Source organism: Epinephelus fuscoguttatus, linkage group LG3 (genome assembly GCF_011397635.1).
Source record: "Epinephelus fuscoguttatus linkage group LG3, E.fuscoguttatus.final_Chr_v1".
NCBI lineage: Eukaryota > Metazoa > Chordata > Actinopteri > Perciformes > Serranidae > Epinephelus > Epinephelus fuscoguttatus.
The window spans coordinates 7,695,521-7,714,030 of record NC_064754.1 but is presented as its reverse complement, the minus strand read 5'-3'; the positions used below and the strand labels follow the sequence as shown (position 1 = coordinate 7,714,030).

General features: G+C 42.5%; 1 protein-coding gene across 1 annotated transcript; it reads right to left on the bottom strand.

The window, feature by feature from the left end:
• Positions 1-253: 253 nt before the first annotated feature.
• fam83fb (family with sequence similarity 83 member Fb) lies at positions 254-15,988 on the bottom strand. Its single transcript, XM_049570948.1, has 5 exons — positions 15,374-15,988; positions 6,098-6,265; positions 4,518-4,639; positions 2,637-3,379; positions 254-1,148 (listed from the first exon to the last, which is right to left on the bottom strand). Exons 1-5 carry the CDS (start codon positions 15,854-15,856, stop codon positions 1,102-1,104), a joined length of 1,563 nt encoding a protein of 520 aa, XP_049426905.1. The 5' UTR covers positions 15,857-15,988; the 3' UTR covers positions 254-1,101.
• Positions 15,989-18,510: the final 2,522 nt, after the last annotated feature.

The following is an 18,510-nucleotide window of genomic DNA, read 5'->3' as shown; positions in this document are numbered from 1 at the left end:
AAAAGAGAAGCAAGGGAGGACAAGGGTGGCAGCTGGCGGTAGGTTTGTGCAGTGCAATCATCAGATGTCCAGCTTAAATGTTGGTGTAGTGCCGTGCCTCACCACTGGGTGGAGCTATCATCAAAGTGATGCCTCATGTTTAAATCAACATGAGTCCTGAAAGCCAAAACAAAATGTAATTTGAAAAACAGCTTTCACACAAGAAATTCTGAGGAATTTTAACACAACAGTTAAACACAGCACATTTAAACTGTTCGTTGTCGGAAACAATTTATTGAACACACTTACGAAGATATATCACAACTTTAAAAACTGGCAAAGGACAACTGCAACAAAGTAAGAAGGTAGTACAGTACTGTATACATAGAAAGGCCTACAATACCTCACCACCAAGGGTGAAACAGGGAGATAATCGTAAAACTTTCTTTTGGTTCAGTTTTAATTGATGGGAGAGTCAAACAGAGAGATCAGACAAGGCCTTACAAGGTTGTGCTTTAGTTTTGTCAGAGGGCGTCTTCCCTACTTCGATCACTACCCTGCAGGTCTGAACTCTTGTTTTGAAAGGGCAGCTGAGGTTCACCATTTGGATGTCTGCAGGGGTGTATAAATGTGTAACTTCAGAAAAATGCGTCCTTTAAATTCTCTTGTACCTGAGCACTGTCTATGTGTGCAAAATTAAGTCGACTTATTTCATGTTTAGTCTACTAAAAGTGCATTTCACCAACTTTACATTCAATGTCCTCCAGACAATCACTTAGCCGTGTATCCACATAGCCAAAAAACGTCCAGAAGAAATCAAGTTGCAATGATCACCGGCGAATATCTCATTAAACCTTTCTGCACCCGACAAGAGCAACAGCTATCACCTAGCATGTTGATTACTGATTCAGCATTTTAAATGCTGAATCAATGCCTTCAAAAAGGACCAAATGAACATGCAGCTCTTGAGGCACTGATAGTTCATTTGGTCCTTTTTGAAGGCACTGGATAAAATATTTACAATAATGTACAACTAAAAGTAACATTAGTGTCGAGGGAGTCAATTTGGAATCCATTTTCCGAATGGAATCCATTCTGTGGACAGAGACTGACTGGATCATCTCAGGACACTTTACATGCCTGTTTCCCTCGACGTCGACTCTTAACACCTGTAAGAAAAGAAGAGATTAATGAGGCCAAAGAGATTATTATGTAGAGTCTATCCATAGAGGATAACATCTGTAAACATGTTACCACTTTATTTTACAGCATATATGTGACTAAGACTCCAAAAACTGAGATTTTTCTAGATCAGTGGTTCCCAACCGGTCCAGCCACAGGGTCCAGATTTCTCCTTAGTCATTAGTTCAAGGTCCACACAGTTTGATACCCTGGAAATCCAGAGTTCTCGCGAGAGCACAATTTGAATTTGCTCAGCGAGTCACTCTGGCAATCAGTAATGATGCTCATTACCCATGCCGTTGGAGCCGAGCTGCACCAATCACATCGGTGTATCTGATATAGGCGGGCCAGAGGCGAGCTAAACAGATGGCGACAGCGCTGCGACGACGAAGTCCGGAATCAGTCAGTAAACAGTGCAAGATGGCTACGGATGAACACCAGTTGTTTGAAACGGCTTTGGCTGCTACAATGAACAAGTTAGACTTGGCTTTTTCTCTAAAAGAGGAACAGAAGACAGCGCTCGAGTCTTTCCTTTGCAAGAAAGACGTTTTTGCTGTTTTGCCGACCGGATACGGCAAGAGTCTAATCTACCAGTTAGCTCCGCTGGCAGCACTCTGGATACGTCACCCCATGTATTGTTCTGATTGGTTGTAGTGTTATCCAATTGCGTGCCATGATATTTACAAATGCATGCTTGGTGCCGCCCCTCGAGTTGGGCCATTTGCATTACTCATAGCCAGACCCTAAATCTTTCTAGATTTGGGTCTGGATTTCCAGACTAACAGTTTGATATATTCAGTGTCAAACCTATATTCGGCCATATCATTGAGCTAATTTGCTGTGTCTGTCAAGTTGCTGTCCAGTAGTCACTCTACAGCAGGAAATGGCACTTCAAAGTAAATGCTCTGTGCTAGATAGTCACTACCTAAAATAAAGTGTGTTGTGTTTTTTTTTACAAACTTGATATGTTTGTGAGATACTTGCGGTCCATTCAGAATGGACCTGTGACCCACTTTGGACCACCAGTTGGGAACCACTATTCTAGATGAATTCAAGTCGTTGGGAGCCGCATTTAGCAACAGCAAAACTGTATCGAAACATCCGTTTAAGACACACTCACACAGATCTTGCAGTATAATCTACTTCTCAATTATTTAGTCATATGGTTAGTATTCTCCACGTGCGGTTTTGCTAAAACCTTACGATATAAAACACTTCCACATAAACAGTCTTACGCATGGATGAGTAGTGAGCCTGCGCTGCTTATGCCTTGGGTTATACAGCTTGAGTTGTGTGAGAGTTTTTAAAATGATGCTTTGATTTAGTTTTGCTGTTGGTAAACACGGGCCCCTATGACTTCAATTCATCAAAAACTGTCTCGTGACCCCTCAGATTTACCACGTTTTGAACCACTGGATTAAGTTATTTGTTTATTCTGTATTCAGTCATTATTATCCACTTTATTCCAGACTTACTGTCATCGTCCTGTACAGTGCTGATGGTTTGCTCAGAGTCTGTCCTGTTGCCCACTTTAGCTGGCTTTTTACCCTTCCATTTGGATGGAGATTTCACGATCACCTCAAAGTTGTCCTCGTTCTCATCCGTCCTATTGGTTTCTGTGGGTGAAGGACAAGCACTGCCAGCCTGGTTGCTGTCCGAAGGCTTACTGGGCTTTTTCGCTCTAGAGAATTTCTGCCTCCATGTGAGTCGCCCCTTCTTGTCCTGCTCGAGTCCGTTTGGCCTCTGGAAGCTGTCACTCAGGGGTTCTGAGGACACCGGACTCAGCCGTTCCACCCTCTCACTGCTGGCCACTTGTGGCCTTCCTGGGTCCATTTCCTCAGGAAGCTCAGCCAGAGCTGACCCTCTCTTGGGTCCGCGCTCCTGCAGAGACCCTGGAGGACGTGGGATGTCCCCAAATACCAGTGAGTATTTCGGGTTGTAGAATTTGTGTGCAGGTATCTCGATGTTAACTTTCCGCGAATCCCCTAAGCTAACCTGGAAGCGGGAAGTTGTTGCCGGTAGAGGTGGGCGTATGGAGCCCACTTTGGAGCGTATTGCTGTGTTGGCAGCAGGTGGGCTGACGTGGAACTCCTTGTAGAGGTTTAGCTTCTCAGAGATGGCGTAAAGCTCACGGAAGTCCTGGTCAAAGAAGTCAACCACCTGCCCCGTCATCACGGTGATCATGTTCCGGTCCATACGAGACGCACACCAGGCGAAACTGGGACAGAGACAATTATACAACCACTGACCATTAGTTTCAAGCATAGAGCATTAAAGGATAATTCCAGTTTATTACAACTAAGTTTCGTAGCTTTGACCATTGCTTTTATGTTTACTGCTTGAATAGTGTCTATCACTGTATTTAGCTGTATCACGTTGGTCCCTTGGAATATCTCAACAACAACTGGATGGATTATCATGTGTTGTAGTATAGACATTCATGATCCTCAAAGCATGAATCCTAATGACTTTGGGGATCCCCTTATTGTTCATTTTGCACCACTAGCAGGTTGACATTGGCCGTTTTAAGTAAATATCTCAACGACTATTGGAAGGACATGACACGCCGTGACATTTGGTACAGACCTTCATGTCGCTCTCAGGAAGAGTTTAACTAACTTTGGTCATCCCCTGACATTTAAAATAGTGCCATCAAACATTTTAATTTGTCCAACACTGTGGTATATGACCAAATACTTTTGACATTCTTATCAGCCAAAGCTGCACATAATCAACATCTTTCCATGTTCACACTCAAAGTCACTGAAGTTGGACATTTTTAAATCGGAGATAACATTTAATTAAACTCTTAAATTACTGTGCATTTGAAGGAGCTCTATATGATGTTAAGAACATATCTATGATTCAGATATTGTCTGCATACTGCTCTTAACACGGAGGTGGCTGAGCCGGTGGCTAGCAGCCAACGGTCCAAACGACGTGAACAGTGCTAACAAAGGCACCAGTGCTAACAGAGTTGATGGTGTTAACCGGGTGGAAAACTGGAGGATGGGTGCTACGCTTCTGTGACAATGCTGTCCCGACACCAGCAGTAACTTTGTACGAGTGCAGTGAATGTCTGCAATTAGCTAGCCAGTGGGACGCACACACAGGGTCAGACTGCCTACCACAACAGAGAACATTGAAACTCTGACAGAGGTAGCATGACTTCATTCTCCACTATATCTTTACAAAGCAAATACTTGTTTGCTGCTATATTAATGCTCTGAATAACGTATAGAGCTCCATTAATACACTTAAGGAATTAACAACACGTTACACAAAGACACATTCTATTCAAAAGTGATGGACAAGTGCAGTACAAGATGGTAAAATTACACACACTCAGACCTCACCTGTATGAGCCAAACATGACTTTGTCACCGTCCACCAGCATGTACTTATTACAGAGCGCACCAGGCAGTCTGCCGAAGGACAAACTGAAGCCAATTCCCTCAAGTATTCTGGTTCGGATTTTCTGCAGCCACAAAGGGTCACAGTCAGGAAAACAACACAGCCAGTAATACCAACAGTTTGTCACTGTGTCAAAGTTGCAAACTAGATAATTTGAACTTTTAAATATGACAATTGTCAAGGTTCTTTCCCGAAAAATGTTCAGTGCACCTAAACCTGTCAATGGCTGACTGGTACTACTAGTTGTCTAACACTGTAAATGCAAAAAGTAAATTAATGATGTAGAAGAATCTCTGGATGTATCACAAAAATGACAAATTTCTACAATGTTTAATTAAAATATTTCAAGAAATGTGATGATTTCAGTGTTGCGGTTAATATTTTGCTAGTCCTCTTTAGAATTTGAATGTATCACTTGTTTGGCTCCCACAACTCTCTGCCGTTTATCCCTTGTACACACTTTTCATTGATTGATTACATCGATTTATCAACAGGTTGGGACATGAGTCCAATTCATCTTAATTTACGTAATTTCCAGATGATAATCCAAATAGTTTTGATACTGCTTTTCCAGGAGCCCTTGGTTAATGTATTAAACCAAACAATTATCATTTAAAAAATCCATTAGAACCCAAGCAACATTTGATTACATGATGCTAGGGCTGACCTTCGACTTCATATTGGAAAATTGAAGCTTCAAAGCTCAGAACGATTTTAAATTGAAGCCTTCGACGATGAGGGTGGGAGCGAAAAAAAAGTCAAAAAAAGTTAATAACTTAAAAATTATGCCGAAAAGGTAGTTTCTTGCAACCATAGAATTAAGATAAAAATATTCACAAAAGAAAAAACACTTCTGGTTGCTGATAAGTAGTGTTTAAGTTTTGATTTAACACTAAAAATTAAAACCCTCAGCGCGCACTGCAGCGCAAGCAGACAGATGTGACAGCATGTGTCACTGACACCAGACTCAGAGCGCAGCGGACCGGTGGAAAATGTCACCATCAGCATATTATTTTACATCAGTAAAATCTATTTTATCATTATTTTGAGTCGCATTGTTGAAAGAATTTAGTCGTCTGTGTTCAAGCAGGATAATAGGTCTCCATTCATTGCACGTCAGGCTTTCTATTTCCTTGTCGGAGATGTTTTCTTTTTTAATTACATGATAGCTATTCTCCCTTAACTCACCAGTAAAGAATGCCTTTGTCCATTTCGAATAACCCGTGGCAATAATACTATCCCTGTTCTCTGATTTACTGTGAAACTTTTTTAGGCAACTCATGCAACAATCAGACCAGATGACTTCTTTACTTGTCCTAATGGGGTTAGTGTTGCGTTCAAGGTCCCCCAAAAAAACGAGAGAAAAAAAAAGACAGAATATTCTTTTTTTTTTCTTTTCCACAATCGAATCCTGTGCCATTGAACAAAGCTTCGAAGCTTCAAATTTTTGGGGTCAGCCCTACATGATGCTAGCTATATGACTGTGCTACGTTTATCTCTGATGTATAAGTGTCATTTTTACCCGAAGGTGCTGTGAGCCAATCTGCAGCCTGGAGCACATATCCAGGAAGTGCGGCACACCTTGGTTATCCAGCAAGATGTAAACAGGCACGGCACGACGACAGGCCGCATCCATCAGGTCCTGCAGGATCTGGACGTCTGTGAGCATATCCATTACTATCGCTATCACCTGCATGAGAAAAGGATTAGTTTGACAGTATCTTAAAATGACAGTTCACCCCAAAAATAAATATACATTTACTTCTTCCATCAGTCTAGATTGTTTTGGTGTGAGCTGCAGTGTGTTGGAGATATCAGCTGTAGAGATGTCTGCCTTCTCTCAAATGTAATGGACCTATCTGCTACTCAGTTTGTGGTGCTCAAAGAGCCAAAAAATACATTTTGAAACAGCAATGTCTCTTTCCAGAAATCATGACCTGGTTAGTCAAGATAATCGCCACACCTTGTTTTGAGCAGTTTCATGTGTGAAGTATTTTCTTTCTACTGAACTACACCTGCCAGTTGTATCACCGTGCAGAACGAGACGTGCATCTACTGCTAGCTCAACTAGCACTACTGAGCAAGCTAACGTTACAGCTTGGCCGAAGAGGACTGCAAGCTGATACAGTTTGTGGGTGTAGTTCAGTAGAAATGAAATAGTTCCTTCAAGAAACTGCTCACGACAAGGTCTGTGGATTATCTTGAGCAACCAGGTCATAATTTTTGGAAAGAGAGTTTTTCAAATGTATTTTTATTTTATTTTTTTGGCACGTTGAGCTCCACAAGCCGAATGCCATCTCATTCAAGTGAAAGGAAAAATATGTGCTTTTGATTTGGTGGTTAACTGTGCCTTTAAAGCCAACATTCATTATACAGTGAATTCAGAAACTATCCAGGCTCCTTCACAGTTTGCTATGTGGCAGCCGCATGCTAAAATCGTCTTAATTCTTGTTTTCCCTCATCAATCTTCACTCAATACCCCATAACAACAAAGCCAAGACAGGATTTTAAATTTGCAAATGTATCAAAAGGAAAAACTGACGTAAGTATTCAGACCATTTGCAATAAGGCTTGAAACTGAGCTCAGGTGTCTCCCACTTCTCTTGATCATCTCTCAGATGTTTCTACACCTTGATTGGGGCAAACCTGTGGTAAATTCAACTGACTGGCCATGATCTGGACAGGCACACACCTGTCTATATAAAGCCTCAGGACTGAAAGGCACATCAGAGCAAAAACCAAGCCATGAGGCTGAAGGAACTGCCTGCAAAGATCAGAGACAGGATTGTTTTGAGGCACAGGCAGGAAAAAGAATCTGATCAAAAAAAAGGGTGAATTTACATATGGAAAAATGCAAAAAAAAAAAATTCTATTCACCATTTGGTCCTTTCTTTTTTTATCATGGTGGCAGGAGAAAAAAACACATTGTAACCCGAGCTCAGACTCACTACCGTTTCTCATCCATGTTACCGCTCTAAGGCCGAGAAAAAAAAAATCAATAAAATGCTGACGCGCACAATGTCTTATTAGACAGCTAACAAAGAAACCAGCCGGTGAAGCTAATCTGTCCAAGTGAAGCACTTTGCGACCCAGTGATACACTCACCCTGAGGGCACAGTAAAGGCAACATGAAGAGTCTTAGCTGCTGGTTTTGCACCAGTGGAGAAAACCCCTCTGCTGTGTTCCTGTCAGGCTGACAGATCAGAGATAAAGCTTTACGACAACAACAGGAGATCAGCTGAGGAATTTAGAACTTAAATGTCTTTAGAAATGCCCCCATGCAGCTTTTGCTTTCTCCTCTGTCAGAGTCAGGATTAGCAGAAGTCTGCACTTTGCTTTTACCAAATAAAGGACTTCCCATGAGCCAGTAGTTTTGTATGTAGGCCAAATCAAACAGATGTACACTGACTTTACCTGCATTTAACTGTAACCTTTAAAAATGACACAAAAAAACCCACATGCTGAAAATTATTGACGACCAATATAATGGAATACAGCGGTTAAAACCAGTGTCCAGCTGTGCTGTATATGTAATAAATTTGGGTTTATTCGGTTAATAATGCACCATAACTTAATGCACGTCAAGATGAAAGTCAAGTGAAAAAGTCTTGACCTCCATTAAAAGCCTCTAGAGGCTGCAATGGTCATCACACCCAACAATATAAAAAATGTTGGGTGTATTTAACAACAGGAGCATTATACCAAATGCTTTACAGGTCAAGGCCTTAGGCTCTTTGTCACATTCCTCAGGCCATTCCTGAGCAGGTTTTGCAGTGTGGCATGACGCATTGTCCTGCTGGGGGAGGGGGGGGGCTACTGCCACTGAGTTGTAATGTTGCCATGACAGGGTTTGCTTGGACCACAGTGGTGTTTGGGTGGGTGGTGCACGTCAAGTGGCGACCACATGCTAGGACCCCAAGTTTCCCAGCAGAACATTGCACTGTAACGAGATGATCAATGTTATTTACTTCACCTGTCAGTGGTTTTAATGTTTTGGCTGATCGGTATAAAGCACAGTGCAGTCCATTTACACCTCTGACTCTCCACAGAACTAACAGCAACAGCTGCTAATACAGCCAGTGGACCAAAAGTTCATCTGTATGACAGCCTACTATCCTGAAAACAAATGCCTAGTGCTCCAAAGGACCATTTCTCCAAAAATACCCTACACACTCTCCAAAACAAAAGCACATAGCATATTATTATGCAGCATGACCTCTTAGGATCTGCCTACTATGGTGATCATTTGGGAAATGAAGCTTGCAGCGGTATATCATTCATGTTTCCCCAAAGGTGACGTTTAGCAAGTTGTTTTGTTGTAGTTCCAGCGCACGTGTGACACTGAGTGCGTTTACATGGACAGTTTAATTCCCTTTTCATTCGGAATGAAAGTTCATTCCTATTAAAAGTGATCTTGTAAACACCTAATTTGGAATGAAAATGGCCAATGCGATTGAAAATTCAATCCGATGTAAGGGGCTGGAATATTCCATTTCTAATTCCGAATAAAAGAATTTCTTGCACTTGTATACACTCATTCCTCTTTAAGTTCATTCCGGTCTTTCTGCGCATGCTCGTTTCCTTGCCCTTCTGCTGCGATGATGTATATAGCGTGCATAGCAACCGGTTGAGATTGAGCAGTCGGACTCGTTGCACTAACCGGCTTCCATTCGTCACAGCATGGTCTTCTATCTCCCTTCTTCGCCCTTCTACCTCTCTTCTCCTCCTCAACAGATGAAGCATTAGCCGAACAAGGTTGTTGTCGTCCTGCTGCTTCAAGAATAGAAGCAAAACAAGCCCGAAAAAGGCACTAAGAACGGCGTCGTCAAGCATCTTGTTATCCGGAGCGAGGGCTACAGTGTTTTCTTCCGGTAAACGTAAACATGGAACATCCGCCTCGCCCCCTATCCAATCAGAAACCTTCCCTGCCCCAAACCTTGCGCGGACCCGAATAAAGGCAATTAAATTGATCTCCCGTGGAAACCCTCATTCAGAATGAATATTTCCCATGTAAACTACCTGGAAAGACTTTAATTCCGAATGATTTCAGTCAGATTTATTTAATTCTGAATGAGAAGCCATCATGTAACCACACCCATTATCGGTCACATATGAGGTGTTTCAAGTCCGATCTGTTCAAACTACTGTCAGATATGGGTCCCTTCAAACATGAATGTGAACAGTCAAGGCATAATGATCAGATCTGGGAAAATAGCAGGAATTGAGCATTAAGCCCTGTAGGTGAAAGTAGGCTGCACGGTGGAACAGCGGTTAGCATTGCCTCACAGCAAGAGGGTTCCTAGTTCGAACCCAGGGTGGGGGATTAGACCTCGGGGTAGGGGAGCCCTACTGTGCTGGGTCTGCATGTCCTGCCTGTGTCAGTGTGGGTTTTCTCCGGGTACTCCCACAATACAAATTTAACTTAAAGTTGGTGACTCTAAATAGGTGTAGGTGTGAATATGAGCATGAATGGTTGTCTGTCTCTATGTGTCAGCACTGCGATAGTCTGGCAACCTGTCCAGGGTGTACCCCGCCTCTTGCCCGATGTCAGCTGGGATAGGCTCCAGCCCCCCTGTGACCCCTAATAGGATAAGTCGTTACAGAAAGCGAAATTAAAGTAGCCTTAGTATGTAGACTCAGGTGTTTTTCGAACAGACAGGTAATGGAAAGTGTCGTTCTCAGTCTTATGAACTTTATAGGTAAAATTAAGAGTCAAAGCCACAGTGCTCAGACAGAAGCTGCATTTTGGGTCCATACAATAATCATATACTGTGGAATACAGATGTGCAGGATAAAAGATTACGGGGGAAAAAAGGAAGAGGTTGTCCTCTCAGACATGCAGGGACATGTTCAGTCCAGGCAGAGAATAAAGGTTTGGAAATGTGTGTTATTCAACTGTTCCACTGTTCCCATACAAAGCAAAGTCACTGGGAAAAAAAGAAAGTATCTCTTTAAATTTGCAACAAATGTTTCTCTGTCGGGCAGAAAAAGGCTTGTTGTTTCCACTCAGTGTCTCACTGAGGAAAAATGCTGAGAGAACTTGTGGGGGTAACAACAGAGGAACAAGCTTTTACCAAATAAAGGAATTCCTAAGAGCCAGCAGTTGGATATGTGGGGAGACGTGTGGACAGTGGACTCAGTGCGAGTCAAATCAGAAACCAAAACAAGAACAACCAATGAGGACAGATTTATTATCTGCGTGCAAAGATGATTATGTTGGTGCCAGGATAACTGGTTGCTCAACATGTGTTATCTCGAGCATGTGTGTGTTTGTTATTGCTCTAAAGAAGCTCATTGTCTTTCTTGATAAGTGACAACAAAGCTGGTAGCTTTGTTACATTCCACAGATGCACATCAAACGAATCTGCCTACTGTATTTATATAACTTTTTGTTTATCTCATAACTCTGGGGAACACCCAAAAAAGATAATACTTCCTGGTTTATACAAGAAAATATTACAAAAAGGAAATGAACTAGCAAACAAAACACTGAGCTGACGTATACCTGCTGTATGCCCAACATGACGAGGTAATAACTGGAAGGAAGGAAGGAAGAAACCAGGAAGGAAGATGGATGTGTACAGACTAATGTTCATACTGTGAATCACTATTTTAATCAAAAGCATACAAACAGGGAGAAAATCAGTCTTTCAAGGGACAGAGATCTTGTCTCACCACTTGTAATGCTTCTGGTTTAGTAGCTTTAAAACCAGGAAGAAGAGAAAGAAGGAAGGAAGGTGAGTAAAATTAGTGAGAAAAAGTAAGCACACAAGAAGAGAGGTGTGGGAGGGAGAGAGAGAGAAGAAAGACAGGGGATTTCTATGGAAAATTAAATGGAAATCCATAGATGAGTCACATAACAACACCAATCAAAATCAAACAGACATAAAAAGCCTGAGTGAGTATTTGACACACGCGTCTGTCGTCTTCTTTGACCCAGTTTTTAGGAGGCACAGGGGTGAGCTGAGCAGAGCATGTCACTGTGTTGCTGTGAGCAGGCGGAACAGATGACTCAGCGGAGCTCCAGCAGTCTATGAGTAAACATTACAATGGGCAGCTCAAATACACAGATCCACTTCAGGCTCTCAGTCTGTGTGTGAGGAGGTATTAATCACTGACACAGTCAATCACCCCGCCTTTTATTTAGTTGCATAAGAGGATATGCCCTTTGTTTTATAGGACATGCCAAAAAAGTCACTGGTTACAGCTGGAATGTGAACATTTGCTGGTGTGTTAGTTGCCTATAAAAGTGAACTTACTGTATTTTATTTTTGGCTCACTGGTCAGAAAGAAGAAAAATTGATGGTTTAATTTGTCACATTTAATGCGTCCATGTCCACATACTTTTGGCCATGGAGTGTGGCCCTACTGCAACAGAAACTGACCACCAGATTTGCTGAACATGTCATTAAATACCATTATAAAACATAATATATTTTGTGTTTGCCACCTGTTCAGTTGATGTACAGTATACTTTGCTCAAATGTCCTTATTTGTTTGCCATTATTTGGTGACTTTGGTGTCAACAAAACCCATTGTACCATCTCTCGCTCCACCCAAACATCAGATTATTGCTGCCTCAACAGCATCTTAAAGGGACAGTTTGAATTTTTTGATATGGGATTATACAGTCGGTTTGGTGAAGCAGACAGAAGTATTAACACAGAAGCTAAGGAATGTACTGTTTACACACATTTTAGTATTTTCACTGCTTTACCTTGCCACAGATAGCACTTTCTGATGGGGAAGCCATTAACAGCTTCAGTTGCCCATCTCTTGTAAACGCCACCAGACTCCATTGACAAAAACAGTAATTTTAGACACTTTCCACCTGAGCTGCAGGTCCACTGCTGCCTTGATAAGTTAGTTAGTTTGCGTTATTGTGCAACTTTGGGGAATCCGAACTCACTGTACTAAACACCAAAGTCACCTAGGCAGCGACAGACCAGCAGCTCCAGCGTTCAGCAATGTTAAAGGATAACTTCGGTATTTTTCAACCTGGGCCCTATTTCCCCATGTGTATGTGTGCGTATGATTCATTGGTACAGCTCGTTTTAAAATTGGTTCAGTATTGAGGGAGGTGGATGCAGCCGGCAACGAGCTAAAACGGTAGATATGGGGGCAAATGCGTCCCGTATAAGTTTGAGCATTAAAAGTGCTTTTTTCCACCACTGACCGGTTCATCTCTGTAAATAGCATACTAAGCGTTTCCCTTACCCTTCACTTCCTCTGGGCTGTGTGTGACGTCATCTTGTGAGAGCTTTGCTTGCAGTAAATGTGCGTCTCTGAGACAATTCTAGGTATCAGTATTACATGCATAAAGATATATTAGTTATACTTACTTGATGGATAGTTGACCATTTGGTCCCTGTGGTTTTGGCCGCCGCCTCCAATTTATTTTGGGCACATGAAAAAAGGTATCCAGCACTGCCCTGTTGATCAGAGGGGGGAAATCCTCTAACGTAGTTACACAGTGTTTGGTAGTTTCTGTATCATCCCAGGACACATCGAGACCATGAATATTGGGCAACAGGTCCCACTCGTTGCAACACAGACATTCTTCCTCTGTGGGCATGGAGTCACAGCAACCACAGGAGCACCACCAGTCCTCAGAGATTCGCGTTCGTGCAGCCGCTGCTTCACCCTCGTCTGCTCGTTGGCCCTCTCTCTCTGTCCTCGTCTGCTCTTCAATTTGTAGGAGCTCCTCGTCCGTATACTCGGGCTCAAATAAGTACGGGCGGCCATCGTAATAAAAGGGCTCATCTTCATTCTCGAAATTGGGTAAATCTGCAGCCGTGATACCGATGCAGTAAAACTCTCAACTGTACTCCGGGACAACCAGCGCCACTCTGAGCGGTGCTCAGCATGGCTCCTCTGTTTCCTTCCGGCAACAAGCAAAGCTCTCACAAGATGACGTCACACACAGCCCAGAGAAAAAAACTACTGTTTTTCTCAATGGAGTCTGGCTTGGATGGGAGTGATATAAAAGCTTCAGTTCTCCATCACATACATATAGATAAATAAATAAATATGCTTTTTTCCCTTCTTTTTTATTTAGCCGGTACTTTTAGTAAGTGGCGAAAATACGTTTTTTGCTGGCCCCATCCATAGCAGTACATTGCTTAGCTTCCATGCTGGGATCCAGCCTGCTTCTCCAAATTAAAAGCATACCAACTGACATCTGCTGTAAATAACATTCTGACTATGAATAAATACCTCATACAACCCCACTTCAAAAGATCTGAACTGTCCCTTTAATGTTCCCAGACACTGACTACATATCCATGTTATACCTGTAGGAATACTGACAGTGGTGTGCATGTGTGTCATAAATGGGCCAGTGGAAACTACAGGATTTCAGGCAGGTAATAAAAGCCTAACTTCCTGTAAATGCTGCTGAGTCATTACTTCAGTCGTCGTCATACTTTTGACCTCATTTATAACACTGTATTCTTGCTCTGTACCAGTTAGCCTCACACATACCTGAGATTGGTTTTGTATTGTTGTGTAGCTGTAAGACTATAGCCTGGTTCCAGACCGTAGACGCCGCCCACTCAACTGAGTAGGCTTGCATCTCTGGTCTGGCATACTGCAATGAATTTGCAATTTATCTCGTCCAAACGATGGACGGACCAATGAACGCCGGTCTAGCAATTAGCCAATCAGCGCCATGCTAATGGCGACCGCTGCAGATCCTACAGACCACATTAATGATGCTATCGAGGTATTTCGCCACTACTCGCGTTAATGGAGGACCAAATTAAGGAAGCTGCTAAACTGGATTTAATGGCGATGCAGCTGGGCGTGCACGACGATGGAGACATTTTAAACGGGCAATGCTCGCTTGTTTTCGGCACCCCCGCGGCATGGATACTAATGACATCAGATTCTGAGTCGTTGATCTCTACTGATTGGTTAGGGAAAAATCAAATTCCCTCCCCCTTGTAAATCGCCTTCAGTGGAGGCGATGTCAGACTGAAGGTTCTGGGAGCTTCAGTCTGACACTCAGGCTAGTAAGACTAGCCTTTATTGAACTTCATTTTCCCATAAACCACATTACAGGGCACAGGGACGAGGAGGGGCTGTGACACCCACCAGGTGTTTACATTGATTTATATGTAGATAGGCATGCAGTTATCTGTATGTAGATTTGTTTGTATGAATGTATATGGGTAGGTGACTAAATTTATATTTTGTTATGAATAGTTTATTGCATATTATACGATTGAAAGAAGACTCAATATATTCGTAGTTAATTGGTTTATGAAGTCATGTGTGTGTGTGTGTGTGTGTGTGTGTGTATTAAGAATTTTTTTTTTGTATAAGATAAATAAGGATCTGTGTATACAGGTGTGTAAAAAGTGGTAATTTGTATGTTCGGGATTGTAAATATTTAGACATGGGTGTGTACATGAGTCGCTCTTACATACTGACAAGCTGAGGATTTCTATAAGGGCGTTATTGACCATTTTAATTACTGAATAAAGGAGTAGGATTAGAAAAGTTTATACTTCTTCCTGCTTCTTTTCATACATTTAATTTGATGGAATTTGGGGATGGAATTTATTATGTATTTTTAATGATACTGATATGTTTTCAACTACTGTTTTTGTTGTCATTTACATGTTCAAATTAAAGACATGAATAAATCACCTATTATAACACGTGGTCGTTAAAAAGTTGGACTGTACCAAGCCTTTACAAAGGCTCTGTAATAACGTCTTTATAATACAAATAATATTAATGACATGAACAGTATGACAGTAATGATGTCCTCTTATCTCTCATGTCCCCTCACCTTAGTGGCCTCCTGGATGAGGCGCCTCACCACCTCCTTGATGTGAGGTCCGTTTCCTTTGGGCGGGTGTGTGTGCACGGCCACCCGGGTCACCCCTTTGAACAACCCCCCGCTGGGCCAGCCGATGTCCAGCGGCGGCACCTCGGTGTCCGACATCTGGGGCCAATAGGTAGAATGGACCCCTGAATCCGCGTCCGTGCCGCCGGCTGCCGGCTCCGACCCGGCCGGCGGCGCTTTGCTGCTGCTGTCATCCCCCATGTCATACTGTCTGAAGGTGCTCAGCAACAGTTTGACTTCTCTGGCCGATAAAAAGTCCTTCATGTTGTCCTCTTTGAGTCTCATCTTGAAGGCGCCGTCGCCGTTCTTCAGCAGCTCCTCGATGGCAGCGCGCTGCTCCTCGCTGTAGTAGAACTCCGGTTTGGACTCCGGGACTTTGACTCCTATGTGGCCGTCCTCCATGCACATGAGCTGGGATTCGGCCATGGCTGCGGCGGCGGTTCCGGCTCCTGCAGCTCAGAAACTCTCTCACACCCCGTGGGAATGACTGATGACACCTTTGTGACGCCTGACAGGTTAAATAAGGCTGGGAAAGTTTTCTCACCTGGACGGATAGGAGAGAGGTGGGGCTCGCGGAAAACCCATGCTGCCTTCAAGTGCAAACGGAATAAAGAGTACTACAGTATAGGCACGCCAAATAAACTGTCAAAGTGTAAAAGTGAGTTTGGATTCAATCACAAACAGTCAGTAAACAACATCAAAATATTGTTTATGTTTGACAGCAACTACTAATGTGTGTTTTTACATCATATATTTGATTTTTGACACCATATATAGCCTACCTATGTATAACAGCACGAAAAGATTGTCAAGTACCAGGGGCTGAAGGAACAAAAATAAAATAAAATAATAATAATACTACATTGGATTTATATGGCACTTTTCTGCTCAAAGACGCTTTACAGAGAACAAGAACAAGAAAAAAAACTAAAGAAAAAACAAATGAAATCATCCATAAGAAGGGAAATAAGAACAGTATTTTAGAGGTTGTAAGGAGTTTTGAAGAGGTGTGTTTGGGGGATTTCGTGACGGTGGAGACGAGGGGGAGTCTGCGATGTATTTAGGGAGTGAGTTCCAGAAGTTGGGAGCCGCAGTGGAGAAAACCCTTCGCCCGTCATGTGTGGTGGTTAGTCCCAATAGTTGCATCAGAACATCAGAACAAATGTGGAGGGTGAGGTCCAAAGTGGTCCCAGTGGTAATCGGAGCACTCAGGGCTGTGATCCCCAAACTGGGAGAGTGGCTCCAGCTGATTCCAGGTACATCTGAGGTACCTGTCCAGACACATTTAGCCCTAGGAACATCTCAGATACTACTCAGAACCTTCAAACTCCCAGGTCTCTGGTAAAGGACTGGAGCCTGAGGAAGGCATACCACCAACCCCACCAAGAGGTGCTCCGGTTACCACTGGCACCACTGTTGCCTTTACTCCCCACATCTTTTCTAGCTCCTCCTTCAGCCTTTGGTATTTTTCGAGTTTCTCGTGTTCCTTCTTGTTGATGTTGCGGTCGCTCAGGATTGCTACATCTATCACAACTGCCTTCTTCTGTTTGTCGATTAACACGATGTCCAGTTGGTTAGCCATCACCAGTTTGTCAGTAGCCTAATGTCACCAGCCTCTTCACATAAGGCGAAGAGCCTGGTTTCTATTCTCTCTGAATTTTGTCTGGATTCTGGTTCCGGTCTAGAGAGCGGATGCGGAATTCACCGAATTCACCAAATCCACCAAAGTAAAAGTGTTCACCAAAGTAAAACTTTAAATTCTGGCACACCATCGATTTGGGGTGATGAGGGGTGTAAGAAAATCAATTCACTTAATGGCTTGGGGCTTTTCTTGTAAATTATATTCTTTAAATTAAAAAGTTTCACCGCATTTTTATTAGCTTGGTGCTTTTATTTTGACGGAAAGGCGCATCCATGGAATTCCGGATCCTGTCTCACTTGCCCTGGGTCCGGTTCCTTACCAAAACGGCCACTAACGGCCCCAGACTAGTTTGTCAGTCTGGATCTGGAAGTCCCACAGGACCTTGGCTTGGTTCTCAGATCGCGAACCTTGGAATTCTCAGAACGGAGAATATGGAAGTGCAAACCAAATAAATGCAAATGGAGAAAGCGGATTGTAATTCCAGTTCACATTAGAGAACTACTATTACATACATGTCAGCACTAACCCATTTTTACATTTTATGTCCTGCTTGTCGGCAATGCCGTTCGAGATGTGCATGTGTCACTACTGCTTCTAGTGCATTTAAAGATTCTGTCCCTTTCCTATCCTTAAACAGCATGGCCTGTTCTCGCTTTTTATTTGTTTGTTCTCCTTCCTCTCTTTGATGTATTTTAGGACATTTTTAAAACCTGTACACCCTGCTTTGTTTTTGTTTGTGGTATTTTTGGATGCCTTTTGAAACACCTTGGCCATGGAATGAAAAACAGCCTCTTGGCTCATTCTGGCATTTTAATATCATGTGTATTTATTAATTTGTACTGTCCCTTCTCGAATAAACTGAATATAAATGTAATTCATCTTTCAAAAAAGCAGAATGGTAACATTTAGGATTTACAATCAGAATCACCGAATTTACAGATGGACCGTGATTGCAGCAGACGTTTAAAGGGGAGTAGCGTGTTCTGTGGAAACATGTAGAGTCTCGGCTTCACCTTGTTCGTGCAACAAAAACAGACCAACCCAGATAATAAACTGAGCAAACAGCAACTTGATATGTAGGCCACACTAGAGAGGCTGGGCCATAAGTCTTCACAGTGTGAATGACAAATCCTATACCACTGTTTATCCCGTTTATTTCTCTGTACTGTTTTACTGCTTGTTGAATCTCTGGATAGATACTAAGCTGCATTTTGTTGTCTCAGTGCAACGACAATAAAAGTTCACTCTGGACTTCATCCTGAATTTCACTCTTTATGGTGTGCATTTAGACTTATGCATGTGTGTTCAGCATGTATAAACATTTATGGCCCTGTACATAGTGTATATAATCAGCTATAACTGTGTTCACGAGCCTTTGCTTTTCCAGTTTCAGTATTAATGGCATGATCCCAGCACACATTGAATGAATCATGTTAAT

What these genes read in the sequence shown, in the direction of transcription:
- fam83fb (XM_049570948.1), bottom strand. Translation starts at nt 15,856, where the DNA reads ATGGCCGAATCCCAGCTCATGTGCATGGAGGACGGCCACATAGGAGTC. An exon ending in GTCATGTTTGGCTCATACAG is followed by an intron (nt 3,380 to 4,517) that starts GTGAGGTCTGAG and finishes TCTCTGTCCCAG; the next exon opens with TTTCGCCTGGTGTGCGTCTC. An exon ending in CACTGTACAGGACGATGACA is followed by an intron (nt 1,149 to 2,636) that starts GTAAGTCTGGAA and finishes CTTTTCTTACAG; the next exon opens with GTGTTAAGAGTCGACGTCGA.